Genomic DNA, 24,960 nt, shown 5'->3' on the forward strand with positions numbered 1-24,960 from the left:
TACTTCAGAAGGGATGTCCAAAGCTTTGAACTATGATGCTCGTTGCATGGTCAATGCACTAGCCATAGACCTGGCAATGACGTCCAATGTATTCATTGCCTTTTGCCACCAGCTGGCCTTCTTTTAAGATTCTTTTGCGCTCCTCTTTACTCTCACAGGGGAGTTTATTAACAAAGGATGTTAGTCCGTTGAATGTTAGAAAGTCTATTTAGACAACCAGGCTGGCATTTGGCCACTCACAGTCAGAGTGATGCAGATGAGCATGGATTTCTCTCAAACAGTTCTGAATATCTGGGGTGCTTGTCCATTGGTGTGTCTTTGACTGAGCACAATTTCTCTTTTACAAAGGAGACACTAGGAATCCAGAGTTAGGTATCATATAAAAGTAGTCAAACCACGAAGGGGTACCCGGTACCTTTTCTCAATGAACTTCACTGTTGCTGTTTCAGAGTAACAGCCGTGTTAGTCTGTATTCGCAAAAAGAAAAGGAGTACTTGTGGCACCTTAGAGACTAACCAATTTATTTGAGCATGAGCTTTCGTGAGCTACAGCTCACTTCATCGGATGCAGTGAGCTGTAGCTCACGAAAGCTTATGCTCAAATAAATTGGTTAGTCTCTAAGGTGCCACAAGTACTCCTTTTCTTTTTACTGTTGCTGTTATAATTGCTGGCATCTGTCACAGAGCTCTCACGGAGTCTAAAAGTCCCTCATTGATGGTGAAGGAGATCCTAGCAGTGCCAGAAGCTATTAAGTATCAAATAACTTGTGGTATGCTCAAAACATTCAGAGTTTTTTGGAGGAATTAGCAAATGCTAGAATACAGACAGACAGACGAGACACCACAAGGTTATAGAGAGGACTTCATCATCCAGAATTACCAATGGAGATGCTTTCACTGGCAGAAAATGCATACATAAAAACATAATTAAATAATCTATTAAAGTAATTGAGTGATGAGGGAAGTGTGGTGATGCTTGACGTCTTTGAATAAAGTTGGAGAAAATTAAAGGAGACATTGATGGACATGAATGGTTGGTGTCTTACTCAAACTGTTAGACCTGGCAAACAGATATTTTCTTTATTTTTGGGTTAAGAGTTCACTGCTTATCCTAGTCACCATTCCAAAGTGTCCAAACAACAAACTCAATGACCCATCCAGATTACAAGGAACACAGAATACGTCACTTACAACAGAGCAGGTTTCATGCTATCTCATGTTCTCCTCCCTCTCATTTCACATCCTGCAGTAGAGGGCAGAGTGGATTACGCTATTCTAATACTTGCTACTCGACCACTTCTCCAGTGTCTCTGTTAATTTTTGCACAGTAAGCTTTATTTTTTTAAAGGGTGCTATCCTGCAGAGGTATAAATTTGCAAACATGCCCTGATAAAGTACTACCTGCCTATAACAAAAGCTATGGGTGTGGTGTGAATTACCTTGACCAATTTCAATTGATGTTCATTCTGAAACCTATTGATGACATTTTCAGAGCCACATTTTCAAAGACAGAGGTCCTAGATAGAAATGCAAAAATGTGTATCTGCATTTACACATACCATCTGCACTCACAGTTGAAGCAACTCCACATACAAACAGGCATTAGACAGTGACAGTAGCTATCTGCACCTGTAGCTTCCTCGTGGCACAGCTCTGCAGAGACCCAGGACTCAGCCTTTTGAAAGGTGGCCATTAATACTGAGACTGGAGTTTATTTCTTTGTAGGGTTTTTTCTTCTTTATGAGAAACATTCAATTATTGAGTGATTGTGAGTATAGACTAAGCAGAGTACTGCTGTTTCTACCACCCATCATATTTGTGATCCTTAAGGTAAGTAAATTCTCTATTTCAAAAAAAACCACACACAGAAGATCTTTATCACTTTAATGTCCTTATTGTGTTTTTTTCTACATTGACTTTAATTAATAAGCTCTCCCTGGGCTGTTGTGAGTTTACAAAGAGAATGAGAAAGCAGATTTTTAAGCAAGGGTTGCTGTTTCACCCTCCCCCCTCACAATGCTCTTGGAGTTATTTAATTTATTACTCTCTTGGTCAAATTTCGAATCAGGCTCAAATACTGTAGCTAAAAGGCAGCAAAAGCACTTCTAGATGGCAGCCACATCTCCCACCGAAGAACCCAGAAGATTTAAATTCAGTCTTTGAAAGCAGATTTCCTAAAGGCTTGTTAGTTCGTTCCAAAATGCAAAAGTGACAATGCTTTAATTTCAGGGTAATGCTACAGCTTTATGACTTAGCAGTTTTATTTAAGGGTACAATTTACTAGGATATTATGGTGTTTGTAGTCAGTCCTGGGAGATAGTTTTACAGCACAGGACTTGAGCACTTACAGCACATTGCAGACCCTCAGTCTAGCTTCACCAATACCTCCATCATCCTGCTGGAACCCTCCCTGTTGCCTTTGACGGCACACAAATTAAATTGGGGGGTGGGTGGGAGGAGGAGGAGGAATTAGAGCAGCTGGAAAACTGTTTTTCAATGAGTTCTGTATTGTTTAATTCACATTTTTATTCTTCATCTGGAAATTTTGCTGTAGCCCACATTTCACCCATGGAACCAAATCACTCCTCTGTGATTTAGGAGGTTTGTCACAAAACAAGATTATTCAGACTGATTAAATTGCCAACAAGCCAAACATACGTAAATGCTACACGAGCAAAAGAAGAATTGCTCTGAGAGCTCATAGGATGTATTTGTTTCGTGGTGCCCTACACAGAATGCCAAATCTTGTCCTTGAAGCTGCCCCTAGCACTACAAAAGCAACATGTGCCCTCCTGAGAAGCAGCTCTGGTCCTCCCATAGTGCATTACTTTTAGCTGTGGCAGCAGTTAAGCAAGTAAATATATATTCCCCAGTGGACATAAAAAGGCAGTTTCTTAAAGGCTTAACAGCCCTAATTCATTAAACTTTAAAATATAAATGTCAAAGCCACCACTTAACCAACATGTTATTTTTCTAGCTTTCCCTGCTGGCTCCCAAGACATGTGGGCTTGTGAAGCTCTCTCCATTCTCGGCCTCCCCCTACTTCCTCATCCATTTGGTGACACTTCAAGCAGCATTTAAACTCCTCAATGCATCTCCAAGGAAACAATTCTGCGTGGGTTCCAATCCCACCACCAGGCCTTGGGCTGACCATACTCCCTGATGATACTGACAATATAGTACCTGGGACCTTATTCTATTAGGGGATGCAATGAGCTACACCACATTCAAGAGGCTTAATCTCTCCCAGAGTTGGCCAGCAGGCTCCAGGAATTTGCACCCACCCAGACTGTACAGATTGCCCTTCCCAATGCGGTGACTCTCTTCCTTGGGACAATGCAAGGGGAGGGGAGGTTTCTTGCACAACTGTGCATAATCTTGCCATTATAGAAATGCCATTCTGAGACACAGAGGTGGCACACCATCATCCTTCCAGCCTATTTCTTGGTGAGTGTTCACCAGGACGTTTCCTGGGATAATCCCATGTAAATACCATTGACGGTCAATGGGACTTTAGCTCCTGAGTGACTCAATTCCTTTTGAAAATGAGGCTCCTAAATCAGATAAGTGTCACAATGCCAAGCACAGCAACACCTTAATATCTTACAAATGTGAAGCTAACTGAGTATATCAAGCACACATGGAATCATGCAAGCGGAGAGCTGGTTATATCTCTGTGCCAGCTAGAAATTGCAAGATGGCTGGTGACAGCTCAAAAACTTTGATATACAAACTAGTACAAATATTTAAGCTTTTTCCTTTCAATAAAATTCTGGAGTATTTAACTAGAATCCAAAGTAAAAGTTTAAAAATTGCCAAAATCTGGAGCACCCTGGAAAATGTCAGGTTAAAGTATGGGCCAGATCAGATAAACACTCACATAAAAAAGAATCTGACACATCAGAAAAGGGCAGACAAATAAACAGTGACACGTTTTTAAAGTGCTTGTACACAAATGCTAGAAGTCTAAATAATAAGATGGGTGAGCTAGAGTGCCTTGTGTTAAAGGAGGATATTGATATAATAGGCATCACAGAAACCTGATGGAGTGAGGACAATCAATGGGACACAATTATTCCGGGGTACAAAATATATTGGAAGGACAGAACAGGTCATGCGGGGGAGGGGCGGGAAATGGCATTATATGTGAAAGAAAATGTAGGACCAAATGAAGTAAAAATCTTAAATGAATCCACATGTTCCATAGAATCTCTATGGATAGTAATTCCATGCTCTAATAAGAATATAACAGTAGGGATCTATTATCGACCACCTGACCAGGACAGTGATAGTGACGATGAAATGCTCAGGGAGATTAGAGAGGCTACCAAAATAAAGAACTCAACAATAGCGGGGGATTTCAATTATCCCCATACTGACTGGGTACGTGTCACCTCAGGACGAAATGCAGAGACAAAATTTCTCGATACTTGAAATGACTGCTTCTTGGAACAGCTGGTAGAGGAACCCACAAGGGGAGAGGCAATTCTCAATGTAGTCCTGAGTGAAGTGCAGGATCTGGTCCAAGGGGTAACTATAAGAGGACCGCTTGGAAATAGTGACCATAACATAACAACATTTAACATTCCTGTGGTGGGAAGAACACCTCAACAGCCCAACACTGTGGCATTTAATTTCAGAAAGGGGAACTATGCAAAAATGAGGAGGTTAGTTACACAGAAATTAAAAGGTACCATGACTAGAGTGAAATCCCTGCAAGTTGCATGGACAAGTTTCAAAGACACCATAATAGAGGCCCACTTAAATGTATACCCCAAATTAAAAAAAACTACAGTAAAAGAACTAAAAAAGAGTCACTGTGGCCTAACAACCATGTAAAAGAAGCAGTGAGAGATAAAAAGACATCTTTTAAAAAGTGGAAGTCAAATCCTAGTGAGGTAAATAGAAAGGAGCATAAAAACTGCCAAATTAGGTGTAAAAATGTAATCAGAAAAGCCAAAAAGGAGTTTGAAGAACAGATAGTCAAAACCTCAAAAGGTAATAACAAAATGTTTTTTAAGTACATCAGAAGCAGGAAGCCTGCTAAACAACCAGTGGGGCCCCTGAACGATCGAGATACAAAAGGAGCACTTAAAGATGATAAAGTCATTGCAGAGAAACTAAATGAATTCTTTGCTTCAGTCTTCACGGCTGAGGACGTTAGGGAGATTCCCAAACCTGAGCAGTCTTTTGTAGGTGACAAATCTGAGGAATTGTCACAGATTGAAGTGTCACTAGAGGAGGTTTTGGAATTAATTGAGAAACTTAACAGGAACAAGTCACCGGGATCAGATGGCATTCACCCAAGAGTTCTGAAAGAACTCCAATGTGAAATTGTGGAAATATTAACTATGGTTTGTAACCTGTCCTTTAAATCAGCTACTGTACCCAATGACTGGAAGATAACTAATGTAACACCAATATTTAAAAAGGGCTCCAGAGGTGATCCCGGCAATTACAGACCGGCAAGTCTAACGTCAGTACCGGGCAAATTAGTTGAAACAATAGTAAAGAATAAAATTGTGAGACACATAGAAGAACATAAATTGTTGCGCAAAAGTCAACATGGTTTCTGTAAAGGGAGATCATGTCTTATTAATCTATTAGAGTTCTTTGAAGGGGTCAACAAACATGTGGACAAGGGGGATCCAGTGGACATAGTGCACTTAGATTTCCAGAAAGCCTTTGACAAGGTCCCTCACCAAAGGCTCTTATGTAAATTAAGTTGTCATGGGATAAGAGGGAAGATCCTTTCATGGATTGAGAACTGGTTAAAAGACAGGGAACAAAGGGTAGGAATAAATGGTAAATTTTCAGAATGGAGAGGGGTAACTAGTGGTGTTCCCCAATGGTCAGTCCTAGGAGCAATCCTATTCAACTTATTCATAAATGATCTGGAAAAAGGGGTAAACAGGGAGGTGGCAAAGTTTGCAGATACTAAACTGCTCAAGATAGTTAAAATCAAAGCAGACTGTGAAGAACTTCAAAAAGATCTCACAAAACAAAGTCATTGGGCAACAAAATAGCAAATTAAATGTAATGTGGATAAATGTAAAGTAATGCACATTGGAAAACAATAACCCCAACTATATGATGGGGGCTAATTTAGCTACAACTAATCAGGAAAGAGATCTTGGAGTCATCGTGGATAGTTCTCTGAAGATGTCCATGCAGTGCGCAGTGGCAGTCAAAAAAGCGAACAGGATGTTAGAAATCATTAAAAAAGGGATAGAGAATACGATGGATAATATCTTATTGCCCTTATATAAATCCATGGTCTGCCCACATCTTGAATACTGTGTTCAGATGTGGTCCCCTCATCTCAAAAAAGATATACTGGCATTAGAAAAGGTTCAGAGAAGGGCAATTAAATGATTAGGGGTTTGGAACAGGTCCCACTGAGGAGAGATTAAAGAGGCTAGGACTTTTCAGCTTGGAAAAGAGGAGACTAAGGGGGCATATGATAGAGGTACATAAAATCATGAGTGGTGTGGAGAAAGTGAACAAGGAAAAGTTATTTACTTGTTCCCATAATATAAGAACTGGGGGTCACCAAATGAAATTAATGGGCAGCAGGTTTAAAACAAATAAAATGAAGTTCTTCTTTACACAGCGCAGTTAACCTGTGGAACTCCTTGCCTGATGAGGTTGAGAAGGCTAGGACTACAACAGGGTTTAAAAGAGAACTGGATAAATTCATGGAGGTTAAGTCCATTAATGGCTATTAGCCACGATGGGTAAGGAATGGTGTCCCTAGCCTCTGTTTGTCATGGATGGCAGGAGAGAGATCACTTGATCATTACCTGTTATGTTCACTCCCTCTGGGGCACCTGGTATTGGCCACTGTCGGCAGACAGGATACTGGCCTGGATGGACCTTTGGTCTGACCCAGTATGGCCATTCTTATGTTCTAATGTCTGAGAGATATGTTGCAAATCTCTTTACAATGCCTTGACTAAGAAAGGTACTCAATAAACACCAAGGACTTTAGGCTCATAGTCTTGCCCATTGACATCAATGTGAATTAGATCAAACTCTTAGGCTATGTCTACATTGCAATCAGCAGGAATGATTGCAGCACATGTAGGTATTCCCAAGCTAGCTTTCATCAAGCTGGGGTACTAAAAATATCAGCAAAGCCAGAGCAACACGGGCTAGCTGCCCTAGTACGTACTGCAGGTCCCGAGTGGACTTGTACTCAAAAATCCCAAAGCTAGATAAAGAGTCTTAGGATTTAATAAAAGTTTTGCCCTTGACTTCTAAGGTCCAGTCTCTATTTAAACAGTATTTAACTGATTATATAGTGTCCTGTCTCTATTTAAATAGTATTTAAATTTTTTAAATTAATTATAAATTAGTAACATTAACAAAAATTTTGTAAAGAGTGGGGACAAAGCAAATGGGAGTGCCCACAACTAACTTGGTCCCTAATAGGATGTCATTTAAACCATTCAAGCGAACAATGTACCATGCAATATTTAGCTTCTAATGGCACAAAAGTGTTTAATTTAGGCAATGGGTGTATTTGTGTGGTAACCACTAAAAACCATGTACTTAAAAAAAAGTATAACAAAAAAGGCCAAATTAATTTATGTAAATGTAATATAACAAAGGTCATTATTAATACAATTATTTACCAAGGTCCTCTATTTTAAAGAAAAGTTGTTTAAAAAACAAAAAATGTAAACTGGTCCTTTAATTTAAAAATACATTAAAAACAATAAAAAATAATAAGAGCAAAAACAAAAAATCAGGCAATATGCAAAATATGTATCTAAGTCTGCTCAGCTAAAAAAAACAAACATTTTAATCCGCAATGGTCAAGTATTAAAATTTTTAAAACATGGCAATTTCTTATTGGTACAATGTTTTTTAAAAATGGTCTCCCAGTGTCACAGCTCTTCTAAATTTAATGCTACATCCTATTGTCATATTGTTTGTATTAATAATTTTGTTAACCTTTATTATGCTATGTTTATACTGCCAAATAAAAACAACAACAAAAAGTTTTGAAGCAAGTAATATATACAATTAAATTGCTTGCAAAATTATAAAGTGATACAATAATTAATGGCATATATCATGTATCAAGAGGGGGGAATGTTGAGATTATATATATATATATATATAGTGAGTCATATATCCATGTAATACATTATAGGTCATTAAGGCCTGGTATGAATTACGCATGCTTAACATGAATACGTATGTTGCAAATTAGCAACCAAAGCAAGAACTTAAGGTCAAGGACTATTAAGATTGTTTTTGCACAAATACTTTTATGTTCCGAGAAAAATATGGAAAATCGTCAGAGAAGGAAACACCACCAGCTGGACGGATAAAAAATTGTATAAAAATTGGAGAAAATGGCACACCTATGATCACGGCAGCCCACCCAGGATGTCTCTTTGGGATTGTGTGGGTAGAAGGCTTAGTAAACAAAGGCAAAGAACCAAGGACGCAACGGAATGAACTATAAATGGTTGCCTATGATTTCTGCAAATTGGAGTCATTTATTAATCCAAAGTCTTGTGTAAATAAATGTGCTTCCAGCATCTTCTGATCTTATAATTGAAAGAAATCTTGACTGGCCATCGGAACCATTCTGATCTTTGGAATCTGGCATAGTACGTTTGGGGTGTAAATGTAAAGTAAGTAGTGTTTGTTTTGTAATCAATAAAAATCATTTAAAGTGTTATATGCCTCTCTTGTGGGTTTAACACAATGAGGTAAACGCAGGTGATAAAATCAATGGGAGTAGTATGTGACTACTAAAGTTATGCATGTGCTTAAGTGCTTTGATAGTCTGAGGCCTTATTTTCTGCATGTAATTGGATACATAGCACACAGCGGGGTCAGGTAAACGAGTTGGTTCAAAGTGTAATAAAAGTGTCTAGCACTGCAGGAATTATGGGGAAGAAATATTAGGAGTGATTTTATAAATCGCAAGGGTCACTTTGACGGTTTAGATGTCTGATTATCCATTTCCTGCAGCAACTTTTACAATCCCTGCTTGTGACTGTAGCTTAAATACGATTTCTATGCAGTATTCTGAAAGATGGAAAATGAAAATTTTCTTTGGCTCTACAAGATAGTAGATATTTGCATTTCAAGTTCAGATTTTAATGTACAAAAAGGGAAATGTTCAGCCTACAGATAGGGACCACTTCTTATTCTCTGATACAAGGTTCCTTTATGGGAGTTTCCCAAACAAATTTCAGACTAGCAGTAAGAGCCACAGAAAAGGATGGTCATCTTCCCTAAGCACTGATCTTGTCATACCAACTTCTAAGTGTTATTGATTTGATGGCCCAGGATCTGTGTACAACAAAACTGCAGAACTAAAGAAATAGAGGAGGGGTATCATGCTGTGCATCGTAACCAAATCTTTCAGAGACCGAGGTTAAAATGTATTCCCTAGGAGGTGTGAAGAGGTCATTTTAAACACTCTCCATTACAGAGGAGCAATACAAGTACACAGCTGTGGGTTGCATGTCTTTAGACTTAGTGCTGGAGGGTGTGATGAAATACACAAGACAGATCAATAGACTTCAAGCAGGAAGAGAAAGAGAGCAAGCTTCAGAGGACCATAACCAATGCTTCACCAGTTCAGACCAGTGCAAGAGAATTTAATAATAGGCAATTATTGAGTGACCTGCCTACAGGGGACATCTCTCTCTCTCTCTCTCGCACACACACACAATCTAATTCAACTGTAGATGTTCTCATTGTTAATCATGAAATTCTCTTTAAATCCTGCTCTGCTTTAAGCTTAATGATATTCAGGGCAATGAGTTCCATGGGTTAGTTATGTGCTGGATGAAAGTATTTCCTCTTTTACCAGTATTAAGTGTGTTGCCTTTCAGTGTCATTAAATGTCTCTTTGGTATTGAATTCTGCAAAAGTGCAGATGGAAGCACCTGATTTACCTCCCCTATATCACTGATTTCTACATGCCCCCTCTTATACATCTCCTGTCTAAACCCAACATTCCCAGTCTTTCCAGCCTTGCTTTGCATAGAAGTCTTTCTGTGACTCGTTAAGTTTGTCCCTGAATACCTTCTATTCCAACGTCTTTTTTTTTTTTTGACAGTAACTAGAAATAAACACAGCCTTCAAGATGAGGCCAATATAAAGTACCCCAGAGTCTTCTCTGTTCTTGACTAAACTAAAGAATAGTTTGTCATCTGCAATTTGTCACCACACTGTTCAGCCATTTTTCCAGATCATTAATTAATATAATGAACAACAATGGTTACACAAGGCATCGTGAGACACCCCACCACTAACTTCTTGCCATGTTGAAAACAGAACATATAGTCTGACTTCTTTCTCAGATGCACACAGACAGACACACATTCTATGCTTTCTTCAGAATTTTTGTTCAGTGCCAAGGTGATACACTGCATAGAAATAACTAAGATTAGATAGATTATCATGTATACTAATTAATAACACATTGGTACCTTTCCAGGTCTAGATCCCACACAAACTGGGTGTTTTAATTAGATGCCATCATTTGGAAAAGCAATTCAGTCCCAGTTAATAACTGACTAAGGCCATTGTCGCAATCTGATCTAATAGGAATAAATGCATTTAGTTGTAGTCGTTGCTGATTGTTAGCTACATACTTAGGATAAATTCTGCTCTCAAAGCCTCATGGCAGAGTTCATCTCAGATGATTTGCCTCTCCTCACTGAAATCCCCGCTTCAAAATGTCATATCCATTGCAATGCAAAGTACTTCGTTCATAACACTACTACGAATACAGGCCACATGTTATTCCTTTATCTGGATTTTCCATTGCTTCGTGTCACCCCTAAATCTCTCAGACTAACTCTTTGGGGCATGAGTTGTACACCTATTCTCAGCACTACACTAACAACAACAAACAACTAGTTGCACAGAAAGGGGGGAGGTTTTATGGTTAGGTAACTAGCTAATCTGCGGTCAATTCCCAGCTCTGCCTTGCTCTCCCTTGGTGACTATAAACAAGTCATTTTCTCTCTGTGCTTCAGTCTCCCATCTGTAAAATGGGAGAATGATAGAGTTGGCTGGAAAATGGTTTTATTTCCCTGTCAAAAAAATTAAACTTTTTTGGGAAAACCAAACCCCAAAAGTTTTACAATTTTCAGCAACCAATTTTTGTAAACATTAAGAGAAAGAAAATCAGCTTTGAGATTTCTGGCTTTCCACCAAAAAATCCAATGTTTTCAAAGAAAACACAGACATACACTCTCTCTCGTTTGCCTTGGTGACATAGATTGTAAATTCTTTGGAGCAGGAATTATTACTCCCTCTGTGTATGCACAATGCCTAGTACAATGGGGTCCCATCTGGTGCTATTTGTAGCCTTTTTTATTTAAATTTACTTTAGTACCTTTGTATTAAACTACCAAGGATTCAGCTCCTGTTGCTACAGTTTCAAGCTCAAAAAAGTGAAAATCACCTCTGGTGCTTTTCTCAAATTTGGAGAATCCAGGAACACACGAAGATTAAGGATAGTGACCGCAGACACAATCACAAGTACAACGTCTTATCTGTACTACTACAAGTTTAATTAAAGCAATAATTAAAGTTACAATTATCAATGAATATATAAATCCTACAAAAATACATGCAACGACTGAGGCTGCAGTCATACTCACATTCTCAAAGGTATTCTAGGATCTCTCAACACATGAGTATCAATAGAGGAATGGTCCTTGCTGGGGTTTCCCGTGGAGTTGTCCCTTGGGGTCTTCCCTTTTTTACCCAACCAGACAACCTCTTTTATATCATTGTTCTGACCACATCTAATAACTTATGCATATGCATGAGTGTTTCAATGCTCTTTTCCTCATCTGTACTTCCACACTCTAAGAATATTGTTTTGCATAGGTTGTTTTCTTAGTTTCCCTTATTCTTATCAGCATTTTTGCACAATATGTAACGTGTGGTCAGGACAGAACATTCCATGAGATTATAATCAGGTATACAATGGTTTTGGACAATACACTGCAGTCTATTGCAATCTAGTTTTCCATAACATAACCTATTGGCACAATTTCTACAGTAATCTTGTGACTTTATTGGCTTAGGGTTATTCCTAGGTCATCCACTCATTCAAGCATTCTTAAGCCTATGGCCTAGTCTGGCTGAGCTAAAATCTTAGAGGTCTCAGCCTGTAGGCCTTGCATTCTAGCCGGGCTTTACTTATATGCCTAATACACAATCATCACTCCTAAATACTTGTCAACCTTATCCTTCGATAATCCTACAATGTATATCTATTTAGCCTACAAGTATTATATATGAATTGAGCATAACTCCAAATAACACAAAGATAAGTGGATGATAAAATGAACTAATTGGCTATGTACTGTGATGTAAACATATAGTAATAATAAATATTAATATTAATTATGGCTCCATATTGGAGTCCAAAAAACACCATGCTGATGAGAAGATGGAACTCAGCCTTAATACTTGAGATTCAACAACTGTTGAACAGACACTTCTAATTAAATATTTGTTACACTTGAATAAAAACATACTTAATCATTAACTGGTGTGTGTTTAATTAACATGTAATGATTGCCCAATTACATCACCATGACAATTTAATTTGAGACACTAAGTATGAGTTGATTGAGGAAGCAATGTAAAGGCTCATGGTGTGCCCTGGGTGCTCTGGATTGAATCTGGAGGGGATGTGCAGCTGGCTAACGTAGCCACAGTTACCAGCCAAGCAGAAGGTCTGGCATGGTCCCCTATCTGTACCTGGCCAGTAAAAGTAACCAGTGGAGAGTGGGGAAGGGCAGGGTAATAGCCCCGTTCCTTCCCCTTTTCAGTCAGCTGTGGTCCTCGGCTATATTTTGGCTTCTCTCTGAACAGAGTGAAAGGAGGAAGAGAACTGGTCTCTAAGTTTTAGGGCCAAAATCTGCTCTCAGACAAGCACATTCAGCTCTCCATGTGAACTGCACTCAGATCTCTAAGGGGAGACTTTACTGAGCTTCTCCTTTGTGAGTTGCATTTCATTTTAAACTATGGGACAACAACTTGAAGAGTCATAACCAAAAGACTGTCTTTCTAAGTTCCTATCTTAGCTCCCATCTATGTAATATTTGAGCTGCTCCTAAGTGTAAGAAGTTACAAAGAATCTCTCTCGTTTCCTTCCCTGGTGGTATGAGGCAGGCTTAGAGGGGTTGGTTTCTATTTTTTTAAATGATTATTGAATATAAGAAAGCACTGGTGTCAGTCCGGGTATTGTGGTAGAAAAGCTTGGACAAAGAAGCGAGCTTTGAGATTAGCTCAATGCAATGAGGTTAGTGGTCAATTCCTGTTTCCCTAGGCTGTGAGCTCTACAGTGCGGGCCCAGTTCCGGAGAAGGTTCCATCTCCCCCAGTCATGAGTCTTTCCATAATGGTAGACAATGTCATTGTTCCAACATAATGAGGCTCTTATGAGATGTCATGGTCACAGAGCGAGTTTCCCGCACAGTGACTGCCAATCAGCTCATCCTAACCTGAAAAGTACCACCTCTCTTTAGTGAGAGAAAGGATGTCCTGTTAATTTCTGTACTAATTAAGGTCCTCATTCTGCAAACCCTTATGTGAGTTGTCTCACTGATCGTCAGTGGGGCTACTTGAGTAAGGAGTACCGTATGCTTTGAGTACAGACTGCACACAGTGCTGAAGTATACGTAGTGGACTTTCTACCTAACTATTTATTTCTCTCATAACTGAGTTGAACCTTACAATAAGAAGCTATTATATAAGTGGAGCAAAGAAACAGTTAAGTTAAGAAACAGATCTGGGTTTCACGTTTATGAGATCTCATAAAAATAATACTGAGGGTGAACTAAAAATCAGGATGTTTATGAAAAATGCAATAACATCCTCTCACTAAGTACAATTTGTTCTTTTAGCCATAGCAAAGGCCTGCATATCTGTTCTACCCTGAGTGGCAGGAATCATACAGCCTTGGATTGTACTGCTAGCTGATATTAACCAGTGGAAATCCTTCTAAATTTAACGTTCATCACAAAAACTACAAATCTGCTGCCTTTTTTTCCCACCATCAAAATATCCACAACTCTGAGGTTCTCTTAACAATACAAAGAGAAAACATTTATTATAAGACATTTAGAGCCAATGTTAAACATTGCCAGCAATGCAGTATCCTTACCCGTGATATTGCAGTAAACCTGGAATGGTCCAAGTGGTCCACTTCCATCGGAATCAATATGGAAGAAACCAGACGTCTTCCCTTTGTGACGATAGGCTTCACACGATTGCTCGTAGATGGCTGCAATACAGAGAGAGATATATTACTTCAGAGATACAGTGAGGGCACTGGTAGGCATGCAGGTATCCACAATTATAACGATTGTCAGTGTCATTATTTATCCCCTTGATTTACTGCTGGCTTGTATTTCTGTCCCCAGTTCAGGAAACAGGAGTTAAACACATGCTTGAGTGCTTTCCTGGATAGAGACAGATCTAAGCATGTGCTCTGCTGAATTGGGGCCTTAAACAATGTTAAGCTGGTATTTTCCTGACGAGGTTAATTAAATGTTTTAAAGGACTGATATAAAATTAGGTATGTGCCATTGTCCAACTGAAGGGATGTAGCACGCACTGGAGAGCAATAATCTACATGTGACTTACAACATGGACACCCCTGGAAGCCTGGACAATCTGGGCCATAGCAGTTCCATGCCTTCCCTGGAGTAAATGGTGGGTTCCCTATTGAAAGGGGAGCCCAGAGCTTCTTTCAGTGTCTACCACCCTAGAGGAAATGACAAACAGTCTGTCTCTGCCAGGAAGACAAGGGTTCAGGGCTACTCAGAGAGATTGTCACCCTATTTTTATATATCACACTCATGTTTTCTCCATGTATAAATCTTCCTGTGCTGAAGGATACATGCCCAGAGAAAGCTTCAATACATATAAATTCAAGGGGTATATAATACAAGCTGGGCTATCACTGAAGAGCAACAAGAACATGGTAAAAACTGCCCAAGGGTAAAAACAGTTCTTTTGATTATACACGTCTTCAAACTTCAGGTAAGATATGACAATCTCAATAGCTTAATTTATCCCTTGGGCACTATATTACCGCTAATATTGACCCTAGGTCCATTAAGAGTCATATATGCACATATGTTTTTGTCTACACACACACACACACACACACACACACACACACACTTTCAAATAGTTAATGCTTTCACTTCCGGCAGAGATACTTGGCAAATAGCCTCCTTCAGAACTGATGCTAACATGTCCCCACACAGCAAGCAGATTTTAACAGCAGCTGGTGGCTTCCTTGGCATGCAGGAGAATGCATTAGTCCATACAATTCCTATTACAGGTCAAGTGTGGCAAGACCCAAAATGGCAAGAGACCCAAAATGTGGGATACAACCAAAAGTGGTGCTGGAAGGGATAATGGTATTGATCTTTTTTTTGTATATCATACATGATGATGCCATAGCTTCCAGCTGACTAATTCACATTTTGTGACATCCTTAATTTACAATAATGAGAGACACCCCTCATAATCCACATGCCATGGAGACAGAGGAAATCCCTCAGGAGAGACGGCTAAGTGGTGAATGCATGAAGATCTTCCGACTGGAATTTTGAGTGTCTATGCTCGCCTTCCCACTGTAAGAGGAATTGATTCTACTTCCATGTAAACTGCTACCAAATTACATTGATCTGAGTTTATTAACCGTAACAGTTTGTTTATTGTTGTTTAACTAATTTCTAAAACTCAGCCAGACTTGGCAGATGGATCAAGACTTTTTTCTCCCTACAAGACACACATATCTGGGACATACGGTAGTTCTGAAAATGCAAGCGAACACAGCAACATAGGGCCTTGCAATGAATAAGCTCATTAGCAATAACGGTAGCAGAACACAGAGTAATATACTTGAGTATCATCTTCGGCTGCTGCAAGGTCAAATCTCTATTTTTCTTGCCCTTTGATTTTATGTGTACATTTAACAGCTATTCACACACAAACACACACCACTATTCAGCGATACAGCATGCATATAGACTGAGAGGCACACAGGGGAATTTGGAAGTATCCCATTTGTTAGGTTCTACAAATTTCTTCCTAAGTCCCATCCACTTTTCAGCCATCAGAGCTGTACAGTTAAATTAGATATACTATACTGTTTGTAGTGTTGATGTCGTAAATAAAGCTTTGCTGTTCATAGTGTCTTTCACCCACAAGAATCTCAAGGAGCATTACAAAGTGAATCTAAAAAAAAAAAAATCACTCCCCCCCACTTCAAAAAGGCAGCCCCTTCTGGTGTGGAACAGAGCAGCAATTCTGTACTAGGAAGATCACACAGCTGCTAGATATATAGATATAGATATTTAATAGAAAGAGAAGAATTGTTTTCTCCAATGGATGATGCTTCAGAAGGAACGATTTTAAATAGCCAGAATGGAATTCTGGACAGGGCACGAGGGCTGATGCTGCTACTATTTCAAAAATGCTGAGAGACTTAACAGCCATTAAGTGATCAGGTCCCTGTTTTAACGTCTGCTAAGAACGCAGCACCTCCAGCAGCATGGTGCTGGGGGCATGGTCCCAGGGGGACTCAGAGAAAAATGTGCCCACTAGGGGACTGGGGTGTAGGGGGTCTGGCCTAGCGGTAACAGTTGGTTGGGGTCCAAACATCAGGGGCAATAGTTGGAGGGGAGGGTCGGAGGAATTGCTAGAGCTGGGTTCAATAAGCAAGAGTCAAGTAAAAGCCAGGCTGGGTTGGGGACTGGAGATCAGCGGTAGTACCAGGCTAGAAACAGGCTGCAGGAATCAGGGTCTGAGTCAGGCCAGAGTCGGAGACCTGAGACCAGAGATAGCACCAAGCTAGAGTCAGGAGTCAAGAGTCAGGATCAGGCTGGGATCACAGACAAGAGAGCAGGACGCAAAGTGAGGTCTGGAGTCACAAGTGGCCTGAAGTCTCTATCATTGCCCAGACAAGTTCCTGGGGCACCTTGCAGGGTTAAATAGTCTGACTGGCCAATCAGAGGCTCACAGGGTACTGTCACTCTGACTCCCTTGGACAGTACTTCCTGCGGTGACTGTTCTCCAAGGTGCTCCCTAGGTATAGCTGTGCCTGGCTTCCCACTTGCACTGTGGAAATATCGGCCATCCCAGACTTTGCAGGCCCAGGTTCTAGTCCCCATATCCTCATATTATCCACCATCTTAAGGGGTGCTCTTCCTCTGAGTGGATGCTGGGCCTCATTTATCCAAGGGGTCTTGATGAAATCCTTTTACTAGAACAGAGGCATGAACATGGGCAATGGATTCCAAGGAGCATTCTTTAGGACCCTAGCCCTCTCAATCAATGAGATAGTACAGTCTCCCCCTCTACAGTCTAGAGTCCAGGATAGCCTGGACTATATATTCCTCCTTCCCTTGGACCTGGACTGGTGAGGGTGGCTGTTGCGACCCACCAGGAAAGGGATCCTCTGGGTAAGGCTTCAAGAGGGATATCCTGAAAACAGGATGTACCCTAAGAGATTGAGAGAGCTGCAATTTGAATGTGACGGGGTTGATTTGCTGACAAATCTGGAAGGGCCCACGGAACTGGTTGTCTAACTTGCAGGACGGCCTGTTTGTATGGAGGAGTTTTGCGGCAAGCCAGACAATTTGACCAACCATGATAGCTGGGGATTTCACGATAGCTGGGCAATTTTGCATATTGCTTGTTGTCTGTTTTTGCGCCTTCTAGGTGACCCTTAAGCTCCTCCTGGATATGGTGAATTTGTTGGATCCAGTGAGCAGCTGCTGGGTTTGGAGAGGCGACTAATAAGGACAGCTGAAAACCATAGTTTTCAAATAAGGGACTCTGCCCTATGGAGGCACGGTCAGTGTTATTGTATGAGAACTTGGCATAAGGAAGGAGGAATAACCAGTTATCTTAATGGTAACTGACAAAGCACCATAGGTATTGCTCTAACACTTGGTTCACCCTCTCCATCTGCCCATCTGTCTGGGGATGGTACATGGAGGAGATAAAAGTACAAACATCCATTAGCAGGACCACTTCAAGGCAAAAGCTTGAGACAAACTGGAGGCCTTGGTTCAAGGTGACATGTTTTGAAGCCCATGAAGACAGACAAATGAACCACTAGCAGTCACACCATTGTGTCAGCAGAGGGCAGGTTATTACAGGGGACGAAGTGCACAATTTTGGTCAGTTGGTCTACAACTGTAAAGACCACTGTGTGACCACCAGAGTCAGGGAGTTCCACTATGAAGTCCCTGGTGATTGAGACCCAGTGTCTAGGCTGAGTCTCCAGGGGTATTAGGGCATTGAGGGGCTTAGCACAGGGCATCTTGGTGTGAGCACACTAGTCATAAGTGTTACCCTAGTCCAAGTTGTCCAGCCAAAGGAGTGTCATGGCAGAGAAGCAGCTCTTCTAGCCAGCGAGGGGCACTGGAATGTATATGCACCCATCAAGGTAAATGATCCCACCTGTGTGGAGCATTGCATTTTGGTTCTGGCTCTCGCTTGCTCAGACTAAGTTAATGGGTCAACCTTCGAAGCAGATCAGATAAGATCAAGAAGGTCTTGGTTAATCTTAGCACTAAGGAAACTGTGAGCTTTTAGGAGATAGGGTCATTCTTGGGTAGGGTCCTTGACCTCTCGGTAGTATTTCCCCTTTCAGGATAGGGTGTCTGCTTTCCTGTTCCTGGGCAACAGGTGATGACAAAATTCAATTGAGAGAAGGATAATGTCTTTGGTTCAAGGCTTGAACATTCCATAGATATTCAAGGTTCTTATGGTCATCAAAAGACTTGCACTGGGTATCGGGATCCCTTGAGGTTATGGCACCACTCTTTAAAGGCTGGTTTAATTGAAAGTATTTCCTTATGTACTATCTCATAATTCCATTTGGCAGTGGTGAACTTTTGGGAGTAGGCAGCACAGGGGTGCAACATCTGCTGTGGACCATGCCTCTGACAGAGTATGGACCCATTTCTATGGGGAAGTTGTAGTCCAAGTGTGGAGGTAGTATCTCTGCATTTTTCTTTTAAAAAATGTCCACATAATCCCAATGCTTTTCATGGAATGGGGAATCAGACTTGGAAGTGACTCCTTCTGGCTAACCATCACCATCTGGAGTTCCCCCGCAGGTGTTCTCCCTTCTGATCAGTTGCAGGATCCCAGAACCAAAGAATTGAAGCTGGCTGCATGCAGGCAGACCCTTCAGCAGTATTCAGAAGGGAAGTTGATACTCTTTTCTTTCTAGGAGATGCAAGGGTCATGCTGCTCCAGCTAGAAGATGGAGAGAATTAGGGGTAAGTGTGGAGAATGGATCACACTGAAATGTAGCATTTCCCAATGACCCTGGATTATAGCCTCTAGGAGTATGGTTTCCTGTGTTAGTAGCCCTGAGGACAGGAGGGACCCATTATTCATCTCTATGAGGACTGATATAGGCTTTAAACAGTGGGAGATTTGTAGAGCTTGAGCGGCTTTAGTATCTATAAAGTTATCAGTAGTCCTAAAGTTGATCAGGGCCCACTGAGAGGGAAACTGGTTTGGCCACATCCATGGTACATAACTTTATTCATACTTGGAAGTGTGGGGAGGACCTATTTGTCCTCAATCAGGTTTTTTCTTGAGGGTTGGGGGTAGTTACGGAATATAGTGCCCTAGTGGTGCACAGGTTGCCCCCCCATATGGCCTGAGCTTGCTTGTTTCCCGATTCCTTGCAGGTCAAGGTTCACAACAGGTGATGGCATGTCCAGGTGCACCGTAATAAAAGCAGAGGTTATTGTGCTTTCACTGTTCCTTTTCTTCCAGGGTCAAGCAACAGTTGCCCAGATCAACTGCATCAGTTCATGGTTGGGCCCTGCGGTTTTTGGTGTAAAGAATGGGCAAAATGGTGGCAGGGTGCCCCTCCTCACATCCTTTTGCTCATGCATCCAGATGCTGATGCAAAGAGACAGGTCAATGAAAGCATCCCAGTGGGTTAGGTCGCAATGCAGGATAGCCCCTTCTTTACTTCCTCACTAAGTTCACACCCAAAATGATGCATTTGGGCTACCTTGTTCCACTCAATGTCAGCTGCAGTTCAATGGAACCGCGCAGCATACAAGGCAGCCGGGCCTTGTCCTTGCTGGAACCTTTGTATGCAGCTTCTGCTAAGCAAGTGAGATGACGGTTGTCAATATTGCGGAAAATGCTTATAGGAAGGTGTTCCTGTCTATTAACACTGAGCTGTCCTGCCCCAGCAGGGGAGAGGCCCAATTCAGCATTTCTCCAGCTAGCAAACTGATCACTCTGCCCTGGTCAATGGGGTACATTCAAAGGTGGAGCAGGAAAAGGAGACAGTATTGGTTCAGGAATCTCCTGACCTTCTGGCAGTTCCCATCACAACATTCAGGTATTTCAGGTCCCTCTTCAGTGGGCAGTGGACCAACCTGAGCCCAGAGCACGGAATTCTCTTCTTGGGACTGTGCTAGCTGCAGTGCCTGGTTTTCTGCTAGGAGCTACGCCACTTGAGACCGCAGCAGATGGTTCTCAGTATGGAGTTGTGTGACCTGATCCTGAAGATCTGGTACCTCATGGGGTCTAGTGGGGGAGGGTATACCCGCCCTTTCCAAATCCCTTTTAAGGGGCTCCCATGGAGGAGGTCAGAAGTGAGTTTGGACAAATTGTAAAGGACAGGGGCACAGGCAGTCTCTCCTAGTGGTCACAGTTGGGCTGTGAGTCCACATATCAGAGACGGTAGTTGGTGGACAGGGGCAGAGGAATCACTTGAGCCAGGTTCAGTAAGCAAGTGTCAGTGACTGGACATCAGAGGAAGTACTAGGCTAGAGTCAGGAAGCAAGGGTCAGGCTGGGATCAGGGACCAGAGATCAGGAGAACAGTTGAGGTTTGGAGTCACAGCAGGCCCAAAGTCTGTGCTGTTGCCCAGACAACTTCCTGTGGCACCCTCCAGGGTTAAATAGAGTGGTTGGTCAATCAGAGAGCTGCAAGGTTCTGTCATTCTGGGTCTCTTGGATGGTGGTTCCTATTTTCCACAGTACTCCGTAGGTGGGGCTAAACATGGTTTCCTAGTGGCACGGTGCGAACATCAGCCATCCCTAGCTCTGCAGGCCTGAATTCTAGTCCCCACGTCCTCGGAGCCACCAAGTGAATCACCCCCACCGCTTTTCACGGTACATGGATATTTTTTTTCCTGGAAATCTCTCATTGGGCCTGTCCTTAGACTTCACTTCTTGCAAGGTCCGATGAAGCTACAGTTTGGGGTATCATCTTTCCAGGCAGCATATTGGTGGGAGTCAAACATGCACTGACTGTGATTCTCTGACTTCAGAGACAGGTGAAGGTGCTCAGCACCTTACTGGATTGAGTCCCTAATTAATATTCATTCTGCATTAAACACAGCTAAGCTAGTCTCTTCCTGAGGTTTTTTGTGTGTCTGATGCATAGTAAATTGTGAGCGCCTAGAAGAGCTGCAATTGCCAGTCTGTAGCAATACATATGTATATATTAAATTAAAAAACCCAACAACCACAACCTGTTCCTCATGAATTCACAGTCTTAAAGGCTACAGGGAGCTTTTCAATTACAGATACTGCTGACAAAGGCAACCAGGATGGGGTGCCGGGGGAGGAGGAAGATCGTAACAGGCGATTAAGTAGCCAGCCAAGCAGTCATGCTTTGATGAATTCATAAGGTTCCCAAATTGCAATTCATTTAGTGAATTTGCTGTCATCATCGATACAGAACAATTCATCTTGGCTCATTAGGGAACTCGTTGATTACATCCCCTGCTTTTTTATTTATTTAGTACAAAGGATGGTAAAAGGAGCACAGACATAAATTATTGTGTGTTGGCAGTGGACTGGTGCTTCTAGAAACCACTTTTCATCACTGGGTCTTTCCCTCCACCCCCATATGTCACATTGCCTGGGGACCAGACACCTTATCTCTGAATTAGCAAGGAACAACGTGAAGTCCCAGCCATTAGTAATGTGGATCTGTTCACTACATGACACGTTTGCAACCATGGTAGTTGATAACCATGGCCTAAAGAGGCAGACAGTGGGGCAGATTCTCAGCTGGCACGAATCAGTTCAGCTATATTGGTTTCAATGGACCTATGCTGATTTACACCTGTTGAGAATCCATCCTAGCATGTCTTATCCTTGGCTATAACAGAGTTACAATGGTAAATAATTAGCAAGAGTTTAGGAAGAGATATAAATCATCAAGCTTCAGGGAATAAGGCAGCCTCTAACTATCGGGGCGAGGAGGAAGCTATTTCTGTGGGCGGTTTATTCTATAGCAACTTACCGCACGGTTTTTTACACCCTTCTGTGACACAGCTGGCATAATGTTGGAGGAAAATGGACTAGATGAACTGTGGGTTTGATGTGGAATGGAAATTCCTTTGTTCTTATTGTCAGGGAACAAGAGGCAGGGGACACTGGCATGAAGCAGTGTCTAAAGGGACACAGAAATCAAATATTTTTCGGAGACATTTTCTTACCATTGTCATAAGAAACTAGAATGGTTGAATAGTAAAGAATTTTAAAAATTTTGTTTTGCCTTTCACTGTTTAGGCTGTTTTCTTCCCCCCTCCCGCCATCTCTCTCATCCCGAATGATAAAAATACACTAGTCAGTGTTAGGATATAGATATTCAGGCCTGTTTGTAAAGGCCTGTACTTTAAGAATTTAGGGGTATTCTTATCACTTGGCTAGTTCTAGAGGTATAAAAGAAAGAATCAAAATCACTGTCTGCTGGTGTAAGGGCCTTTCTCTTACTGTGACAGTCTGAGGCCCTGTTCTTAGGCTAAGGCCTTTGGCTAAGCAGCAGAGGCAGCCATAAGCCAGGAAGCGAACAGTCACATCCTCACATTCCAAACTAGTCACATTGAAAGAAGGTGCTATTGGGCTGTCCTGAATACAATCCTGTCCTGAATACAATCCTGTCCTGATAATTCCTATCACCTCCAGAGAAAAGGAAGTGCCTAGAAAATGTAAAAGGAAACTTAGTTTGATAGCATCCTGTCTGGCAAGAACTCACTTATCAATAGCCGGGATGTGAAATCCTCACTTCTGTATTGTTTTGTCATTATAGTTCCCACTTTGCTATTGTTTGTCTGTATAATCTCTGTCTGGTTCTGTGATTGTTTCTGTCTGCTGTATAATTAATTTTGCTGGGTGTAATCTAATTAAGGTGGTGGGATATAATTGGTTAGCTAATCATGTTACAATATGTTAGGATTGGTTAGTTAAATTTCAGAAGAATGATTGGTTAAGGTATAGCTAAGAATATTACTATATAAATTAGGGGCAAACAGGAAGTAAGTTGGGATTCGAAAATAAGGAAAAAGGAACTTGTATTTAAGCTTGCTGGAAGTTCACCCCAATAAACATCGAATTGTTTGCACCTTCGGACTTCGGGTATTGTTGCTCTCTGTTCATGCGAGAAGGACCAGGGAAGTGGGAGAGTGAAGGAATAAGCTCTCTAACAGTCAGTTTCAGTTTGATCCCTTGTCATTCTCCAAGTTTTCACATAGTAGCACAACACTTCAATGTTTAGATGTCAAGCCCTGATGAGAAACGTCTCTCTATTTTATTTTAATGTTTCAAATGGAAATTTAAAAATTAATCACAAATGTTTCCATCGATATTGGGTTTTATAAAAATTTATGATCGCCACAGGGAAAAGGTAACCTGGAATTTAAATAAATAAGACTCTGGGTAATCAAATGTTGTGTCTATTTAGCTCTGTAACACCAGCTGCACTATTTTATTTTAAAAGATGACATTACAGAGCCTGGGTAGTGACTGTGTTAATGTCAGGTGCTGTCACGGTAAAGACAATTGCATAGGTAAGCACCTATGATGTGCTTGGATCAGAGATCAGGACATAGTGGGAAAGCACAAGGTCCATAGTTATGACAGCTCTGTGACAGAGGGAAAATTGGGAGGAAGGGAGGCAGAAGGGTTCCTGCATCTATAATGGGGACACTTATTGGTTGATATGGGTAGGAAGAAGTGTTGAAAAGGAGGCTAGTTCTTTTCTTAGGCTTGAGAAAGGTGTTTGATGCATTATATATCAAAAAGGCGGAAAAAAGGGCACAACCCCCAGTTTTTGTCGTCATTTGCACCTGTACACATTTTCTTGTGCCTATCTATGCTGATGTCTGCTTCACATTTTCTGTAGGCTCCATCTATCGCTTGTTTCAAACTAAAATTATGAAATTCCATTTTGCTGACCAGAGCCTTCATGCTTTATGTTACACTAACCTGAGGACATCTGCATGGCCAAGAGAAAAGGGAAAGCTCTCTGTTCTCATTCTATTTATAGTCAGAAAGGCCTTGTGAAAGTAAAAAACAGATTAATAGTCAACTGGACAGAACAAGGCCCTGCAAGTCTTATCCATGTAAACTAAACAAATATTTTTGTGCCATTTTATGGTTCCTGCTGACCAGCCAAACTTCACTGATTTGAGACTCAACCATTTTGGGATCAGTGTAAAGGGATTACTGTAGTGGTCCTTGAAGTCTCCACTTCCCAAGAGTAAGTCATGCACTGGGTCTGTACCAAGAATAGAAAATAACTTTTGCTAACACTTAAATAGTTATCATAGCTGACATGTTAATGTTAACCACTGTTTGCACTAATGACACTTTTACTAAACTGAGTAGGACTATTCAGAATTTACTGAGAGTAGAACTGGTCAAAATATTTCAAAGAACAATTTGTCTCATGAAAAATCGCCATTATGAAAACATATTTTTGGTTGAAGATTGTCGACATTTTCTCAATTTTCACTTTTTGTGAAAAAATGATTTTTATTTTTTAAATGAATCAAAATGCGATCAACAATTTTATCAAAGTGCTTTTATCGAGATTTCATTTGGCTTTTAATAAAATATTCAAAAGCCAGTTTGATGAAATAAATATTCTTTCAA

The 24,960-nt window shown here is 41.0% G+C and overlaps 1 protein-coding gene across 2 annotated transcripts in view; it reads right to left on the reverse strand.

The window, feature by feature from the left end:
* The window catches only part of CNTNAP5 (contactin associated protein family member 5), a 420,028-nt gene that overhangs the window by 121,796 nt on the left and 273,272 nt on the right, over positions 1–24,960 (reverse strand). For both annotated transcript variants that reach the window (XR_012641395.1, XM_074967062.1), the window contains exon 12: positions 14,169–14,288. Coding sequence is in view for 1 of the 2 variants with exons in the window: in XM_074967062.1 (XP_074823163.1) it covers positions 14,169–14,288 (120 nt within the window). In the remaining variant the exon portion in view is untranslated. The remainder of the gene's footprint in view (positions 1–14,168; positions 14,289–24,960) is intronic.

Source organism: Natator depressus, chromosome 11 (genome assembly GCF_965152275.1).
Source record: "Natator depressus isolate rNatDep1 chromosome 11, rNatDep2.hap1, whole genome shotgun sequence".
Lineage (NCBI taxonomy): Eukaryota > Metazoa > Chordata > Testudines > Cheloniidae > Natator > Natator depressus.